This window comes from Rhagoletis pomonella, unplaced genomic scaffold (assembly GCF_013731165.1).
Source record: "Rhagoletis pomonella isolate Grant_MI unplaced genomic scaffold, Rhpom_1.0 Rhpom_scaffold_00011, whole genome shotgun sequence".
In the NCBI taxonomy this organism is placed as follows: domain Eukaryota; kingdom Metazoa; phylum Arthropoda; class Insecta; order Diptera; family Tephritidae; genus Rhagoletis; species Rhagoletis pomonella.
In genome coordinates, this window is record NW_023458565.1 from 14964231 (window position 1) to 14972032 (window position 7802).

General features: G+C 35.7%; 2 protein-coding genes and 1 long non-coding RNA gene across 3 annotated transcripts in view; 1 reads left to right on the plus strand and 2 right to left on the minus strand.

The window, feature by feature from the left end:
- The window catches only part of LOC118746680, a 2334-nt gene extending 2050 nt beyond the window's left edge, over positions 1–284 (minus strand). Inside the window, exon 1 of the mRNA XM_036480562.1 lies at positions 41–284. Coding sequence (XP_036336455.1) covers positions 41–179 — 139 coding nt within the window. The 5' untranslated portion in view covers positions 180–284. The remainder of the gene's footprint in view (positions 1–40) is intronic.
- The window catches only part of LOC118746683, a 4133-nt gene extending 3748 nt beyond the window's left edge, over positions 1–385 (plus strand). Inside the window, exon 4 of the long non-coding RNA XR_004993870.1 lies at positions 282–385. This is a non-coding gene — a long non-coding RNA (uncharacterized LOC118746683). The remainder of the gene's footprint in view (positions 1–281) is intronic.
- Positions 1–7802, minus strand: part of LOC118746679 (bifunctional peptidase and arginyl-hydroxylase JMJD5-like) — a gene marked incomplete at its 5' end in the record, with an annotated part of 146810 nt that overhangs the window by 37703 nt on the left and 101305 nt on the right.

The following is a 7802-nucleotide window of genomic DNA, read 5'->3' on the forward strand; positions in this document are numbered from 1 at the left end:
GTTGGTTTTTGGTGTGTATTTATTGCTTTTTGAGTTATATTTAATGCCTTTTGGCTTGTATTTAACGGTTTTATATAAATATTACTAGCATTGCTTTGACTGTCCATTTTTGATCTTTTTAAAGTCTCGTTTGTTGATTGCGCCCAGGAGCCATCGGGCTCCTCAGCAATGTCGTCCATTTCTGTACTCCTCTTCACTACTTAAACGTTTTTATTTCACTGTACTCTTGAAATTAATTGTTTATATGTTAGTTGATTAAAACGAATTAATTCATTTTCCAGAAAATATCAAAACTTCCGTTACAATTTCAACACAAATTATTTGGTACAAACGAATTCACTCCGAGCGTATATTCACGATGCGAACAGTTAGGCCTCAGTATATCCAGTAAACAAACTTAGCTATTTTTTTTCGCCAAGTTTGGTCCCCATAAAGGCTAGTGTTGCAAGCAACGCTTTTTCGGCAATTAGGGTGTTGTGCAGCTATTTAATGTGGTGAAAATTATTTAAGCACTGGGGAGATTTATTCACATGGAATTGGAGATTGGGCTAATAGATTTATTTTAAATAAATTGTGAATCTGCGAAAATATCTTTTCAGCAGATGGATACACTTTTTACCCTTTTTCCCGAAAATGTACATACAGGCTCGAAAATATGCGAGTAACATTAGGTTTGTATAGTAACAGTAACATTGCAGCGAGAGCGTAAAAGCAAAATAGAGCGTTAAATTGAGAAGAAGAGAAAACTAGTAGAAGAACTTATTGAACACAAAACTAGCAATAACTTGCAAGTGAACAGTTGTTGCACTGCTTTGACAATCTGCTGTAAACATTTTACTATTTATAAATCAGTTTTAAACTCTTTGCTTTACACACAAGCACTAACACTGTCCAGTACATCATTAATATTTTTGTTTCCACTCATTTTACTTTTGTTTGTGCCAAGGCGAATCAATATAAGGTGATTGCAGGAATACAAAAACAAAAATTTACATGTATTTTGTTTTTGCTTTGGTGGCATAAACTGTCAAAACCTGTAAGTGTGAGTAGAAATTCAAACAAAATTTTTCAATTTGATATCAGAAGCCGTGCGGCGAAACACATACACAAAATCAACTGAGCTAGTAACACCACTTTTTATATATTCTTTTGACATTTATTCTTCTTCTTCTTCTGCTAGCTAATTTCTGCTAGTAAAAATTTCACTAGCAAGAATTTGCAGCTCTCTCGTGTTGTTACGCTCTCGATTCAGTGCTCTCTTGCAAATTTTTGGGTTATCATACACTTTTCCAGTAAAAGTTTGCAGGTTCCAGTACAAATTAGTACTGACTATTGGTAACTACACAAAGCTATTCAAATATCGTCGCCTCGATGGAAAATTGCCGGAAGCGTCATTTTGACAATTTGTGGTTTTTGGATATCTTCTTTAGTTTCCGACTAATTGACTAAAATTTTTTCGGTTATTTGGTACAAATTGCGTTAGTATTGCTGTCGTACTAAACTAATCAAGATCTTTTAAATAGAGTTATCTGTTCTTCTTTAGTTTCCGACATATTCAGCTTTATCATGAGTTTCATTTTCTAGAACCGGGTCACTTTTCGTTTGCGTGTGTTCACTACAGGTGGATGAAAAAATTGTTGGCGAAATTTTGTTCGGGCGAAACTCACGATTAGGCTGATTAGTAAAAAGTATGGTTAATTTATAAAAATTGTTATCACATTTTGGCGTATATCACTAAAACTGACTGCAAATTTTTTGACAAATGTCGTATACGACAAAATTTTATTAAACTCATAAATGGTTGACACTAAACTAAAAAAAATAAGATAATTTAAGAATTTCATGAACTAGTACATAGCATTCTCCGACACTTTGGAGAAAATCTGTAGTCGTGTTTCTGAGAAATTGCATTCCAAACTTCAATCGTGAGTTACCGAAAGTAACTTGTGACAATCTTTTATCCAGGGATCTACATAAATTATAATTGCCATTATTTTCGCAGTTGGAGTATATGCCAAACGAGTAACAGGTATATACATACAAGGATACCTAAATTAGCGCGTTGAACTTGTATATTTATCTCTCTCCAACGCATTAATTCTATATACGTAGGTACCAACGCCTGACAAAGTTATGTCTAAATTTAATAATGGCTCTATGACAAAATATTCATGGAATGTATTCGTAGATTTTTATTTACTTCATTTCATACATTAGCATTGATGTTTTGTTTTTCATACATTAGTATTGATGTTTTTTACTAAATACCAGGAATAAATATTTAATAAAAAACTATTTCATTTAAGCTTAACCAACTTTTAGTACCTCGGAGCTAATTTTGGAACGCTTCACGAAATATTTTCATAGACAGTAAATGCAACCCTGGGTGCATCATTAACGAGCTGAAAAACCAAACAAATAAAAAAATTCCATCTGAACCAATATTCCCAAAAATTATAAAGCAAAACAAAAACCATTTTTTCCAATTTATGCACTGTTATTTTTATTATTGCAATACAATTTCGCAGCTCTTCAAACATTTTCCACATTCTGCTTTTAGGGCTAGTAGTTTCCGACCCCATTTGCTCGTTTTTTTTTTCAATTCTGAATTTAGGCTAGGCTTCATGGGAACTTACTGTGGGTGCAAACAGACCACATTTTGTAAACTGAATTGTGATATTTAATTTTATTTTATAATGAAAAATGAATTTAATGTGCAATTTTTTAAGTTTACTAGATGTAAGACAACTTTTAATTTTCTTTATATATTGCATGCTTTAGTTTTAATTGTTTAAGTTAAGTTGTAAAGGTGAAAAAAGGCCTCCTGGGCAACCGAGCACATTAAAAAAAATCGGTAACGCGCGTAAAAGCATACCTCACAAGTGGTGTGGAAAATGCAAGAACAAATATAAATGGAATAATTTTCGAAATGATGAAATGGTTATTGGTATTTTCCATCTCAAAGGGGGTGATTAATTTGAACGTTATTTAAGCTGCCTTTACACGGTCGATTTTTATCGTTTAACCAAAATCTACCCGTGTAAATTGCAATTCAACCGTAAAATGTAAGCGTTTTGGCTAGTCGATATCTTAAGTAAATTTTCCAGTCCACAGAAATCGACCCGTGAAAAGGCAACTTCAGGAATTTTATAATTTTCTTTTTTTTTTTGCTTGAGCGTCTTTTGAAGATGTGCCAAATTATATTGTCGCCTTAAATACAAGACAACAATTTCTTTAAGCCATCTTGTGCAGCAATTTGTTGATCTTATCCTCACGGCTACCGAAATCACCAACCTCAACGTAGTGATTAGCCTTCTTGCGCCAGCCTCGGGTTGATGTGTTGAGCTTGAATAGCAACAGGAAGTTGGGGGCTTTCTTGAAGTGAAGTGAATCAACGCGCTTCGCGAAATTTGCGTTCGATCACAAAGCAGAGATTGGGACACGCTTGACCATTCCACGTTTGTACATCAATTCACAAACTGATTTAAGATTTGGATAACCCCATATAGGGGTTCGGCATACGTAGCATATTAATGGTTGCCTTGCTCAATTTGATGAACACACCGTTTTAATGTGGCGAAGACAGAACTGTAAAACTACGCACTTGTTGTGCAACTTTGTTGATACCGCGGATGCGGATCACAAAAGCCAATTTGGATTTTTCAGGCCCGTCGAATTGGCCGCATTTCTTTGCCACACAGCGTTACTCCATCTCACGGCGTCCATCACGGAGTTTTCTTGTTTGATATTTCTCAGCACGCACCAAGTTTTCACATTTACGGAGTGCAATCACAGCAGAGCGCTTTAGTTTACGTTTGATCAGGGTAGCAATTTGCTGACCTGCTCTTGCTGAACTGCAGCTTCGGCTCGGGGACAGGAGGCAGCTTCCTGGAAGGTTGTCTGCCCTTTGCTTGCGGTTTCTTACCGGCCCAAGATGGCAGTCATCTTAACTTGTTACTTAGCACGTTGAAAAGGCGAAAAAAAGTTCGCCAAATGTTTGGAGCACATCGTAAATGAGCCACTCGATTTATAACATTTCTATAAACAATTTAATTAAATACTTTTATACATAGATATGCTGCAACCATGCACTTACTTTCCCAAATTCCATCCTGTTTATCGGCATAATTTTCCAAATATGCCAGCTACTTCATTACTAATTACTAAATTTTCCAACTGCGCCTTCTTTGTTGGCTCGACATATCCTAAAAAGACAAATTTACATTAAACAATAGAAATCGCAAAAATTAGCAAATAAAATACTTGCTTTGTTTTTTTTTTTTTTGTGACTTTGGAATCCTTTCCTTCCGAAGGTGATGATGGCAGGGCTTGATTGCTACCCTTACAGTGCCAGATTATTCACGGGTGTGTTGTATTTTACAGCAATCGATGTGATTTATATTGGTTGAGTTTGGAATTTCGTTGTCCTTAGCAGCTGTGGTAGGGTGGAGGTAGTCGTTGACAAGGAGAAATGTATAATTTTATGAGCATTCTTAATCGATAACGATAGATTAGACAAAATGATATGAGATGTATTAGTACATTTGAGTGAATGTTTATGATTGTTGTACATTTTGATGTTGTTCATTGATTGACATGTATATATATGAGAGTAAATGATATTTACATTGATTACATAATATTGTATTCTTTTATTTTTTTTTTTTTTTTGGCACAGCCTATTTTAAGTCATGACTAGTACATTGTTATGTATTATATGGGTACTTCTTAAAAATAGATCACATTGTTATGAATGCTAATTATTAGTTTTCTGAAACCATCTAGTATTACATGGATGGGTGCTTTTGGCTACATATATATATGTTTCTAAGCGATTTTTACAATGGTTAGACGCATTGTAATTTAGTTCAGTCTTAGGATTGCAAATTTGTACTATACTTTTCAATTCTTTTTTTTTTTTTCCTATTTTTATTAATTAACAATTAATATTGTTTGAACGTCTCTGAACTCTCTACCTCATATTCTTTTTTTTTTTTTTTGACTTTTAAAGCGCTTTGTCATGTTTGGCTTTGTAAATAAACGAAATAAGTTCTTGAAAATGTTGTGGATTTTTTGTCGTAAGGACTTCGTCTATGTTATTAAATTTTTTAAAAATGTGAAAATCGTCTCTCAGTTGCCTGTATTTGGAGCATTCAAAGATTGCGTGATTTGGTGTATCTATGATGTTACAACTATTACACATGTTTGAAATGTGGCTATGCATCAGGTGTAAAAAGGATTTATTGTACGTGTATCCAGTCATTAGTCTGTTGATGAGTTTGATATCGTAGGGTCTGAGTCCATATTTTTCGGTCTTAAACCACGGTTTCCGTGCAGTAGCCGTAATGCTGTCGATTAGATCTCGGTCCCAGTTGATGCAGTTGTTTTTAACCTCTTGTATAGTTTCCTTCCATAACATACACCCTATTTTCCTAATGGTTTCCTGGGGTGTTAAATCAACAGTAAGACCTTTGCCATGTACTAGTGCTGTTTTGGCTGCTATATCTGCCTTTTCATTGACATTTATACCTACATGACTTGGTACCCAGTTAATGATTAGTTTATCTATTTCAGAGTTACTAACCTGGTTATGGATTTCGGCTATTAGAAAGTTTTGGGACTGCTTGTGAGTAATCATTTTGACTGCTGCCAAACTATCTGAGAAAATTAAAATTTTTTTCCATGTATTTTTCTTGGCCAGTTCTATTGCTTGAAGAATAGCTACAATTTCTCCACTAGTGGAGGTGAGATTGTCGTTGATGTTGTATAGGTAGGAAACATTATTGTTAAAGTCATAAACTGCACAGCCGATCTTACCTTCACCAACAGATGCATCAGTGGATATCACTCTAAAACCGTCTTTTTGTGCTAAAGCCTTTTTTTCCGCATATATAGCCTGCAGCTGTATGTGAGAGTAGTTGTTTTTTGACCTTTTTAACTCTGAACCCCTAGTTTCTATTTTGAGGCTGTTTTTGTACTTTACATTGGTGTTGATTTTATTAAAGATTCCCCTAAATTTGGTGTAGGTATGACTGTAGCTAGAGTTTACCTTTTGACCATTAAGCAGTTCCGCTCTTAATCTAGGATTTAGAAACCATTGTTTGGTGAGTTCTTTTGCTGTTAGCCATTCTGCTCTTTTCAATGGAGTGAGTTCACACGCAATCGCATATCTGGCCAGTGTAGGAGTATTTGGAGGCAGTCCAAGGCAGCGCCTTAGAGGTTCATTCACTATTGTTTGCAGTTGTTTGTTATATCCCTTCGATGCATTGGCGTAACTGGTATTCGCGTATTCAATTTTTGATCTTACAAATACTTTAAAGAGATTCAAGGCTATATTCGGTACTAACCCTGCTTTTATCGTCGTTAATTTGGCAAGTAGATTTTTGCCTGAAGTAGTGTCTTTTTTGATCTTGCCTATATGTTCTTTAATCGTGGAATTTGCGTCTATTGTCCTACCTAACCATTTGAGATTGTGTACTTGTTCTATTTTGTGGCCTCCTACCTCTATGCAATATCTGTTTCTTTTTCCTGCCGTCATAAGCATAAATTTCGTCTTACTGAGGTTTAGTGTTAGGTGTAGAGAGTTTAAAATCGCCTGAATTTCCTCAATTTTGGAAGCTAGTTTTATAATGGCTGTTTTTTCATCTTTATTGTGCACCACAATCGCCAGGTCATCTGCAAACTGGAAAAGCTGAGTTTTCTCTTCGTTGATGTTGTGAAGTTTAGCAGTATATATATTGAATAGTGTTGGTGAAAGGCAACTTCCTTGCGGCAGTCCGTTGTTTACTTCTATTGTATGTTTTCCCAAACTAAGTTGCCGTGATGCGAAAAAGTTGTAAATCCAATCTGCAATTTTTGTGTTAACGTTGTGGTCTACCAATGTTTGATGCAGAGTTGTGAGATCAACGCAGTTGTATGCATCCGCTATATCCAGGAGGCAAACAACCACTTTTTCCTTGTTGTGTTTGCTGGTGGCCACTAGATGTAACATCTCATTCAGACACATTGTTGTAGATCGTGTTTTTCGGTAAGCAAAGCTTTTTGGAGGGATGATGTTTTTTTGTTCGACTTCTTCTGCTAAGGCGTCCTTGATGAGCAAGTTGAGGCTTTTTGCAACCACAGATATCAGTGATATGGGCCGAAAATTGCGAAAATCTTCTAGGTCACTGTTCCCTTTTGGTATTGGTACTATTTTTATTTTCCTCCAAGTGTCTGGAACTTCATTTTTGTTAAATTGGTTTTCTAGGGCTTTCAGGAATTCTTGTAGAGTTTCTACTGATAAGTTTTTCAATATTTGGAACGTGATGTTGTCGTGTCCTCCTGCTGTCGACTTTTTCTTGTTTAATTTAGGCAAAAAGTTTTCTACAGTGAAATTTAAATTTGTCACGTTCGTCGATTCTTGACTGTCTGTGCCTGCTGTGTGTCTAGTTCGTGTGGTGGAGCCTGTTCTTACCTGGTTTTTAATGTGTTCCAAATATTTTAAGTTGTCCTCAGAGGCCCATTCTTGGTTTGTATATTTTCTTCCTTTGACGTTGTTTATGAAGTTCCAGGCAGCTTTGGTGTTCGGTTCGCAATTTAGTTCTTCCACTCTTCTCTTGTAGCTGCTGCTCTTTGCCTCTTTTACTGCCTTTTTCCATTCTGCAGTCGCTAATCTGGACGCCTCCAGGTCCTCTATATTATTTGTAAGGTTCGCTTTTTTCCTGTTGGCCGTATGTAGTCTGAATAATTTGTTTAGGTCTTCATTCCACCATGCCCTGGGCTGCCATCTTTTTATGTTTAAATCTATGCTTACGCTTTCCCTG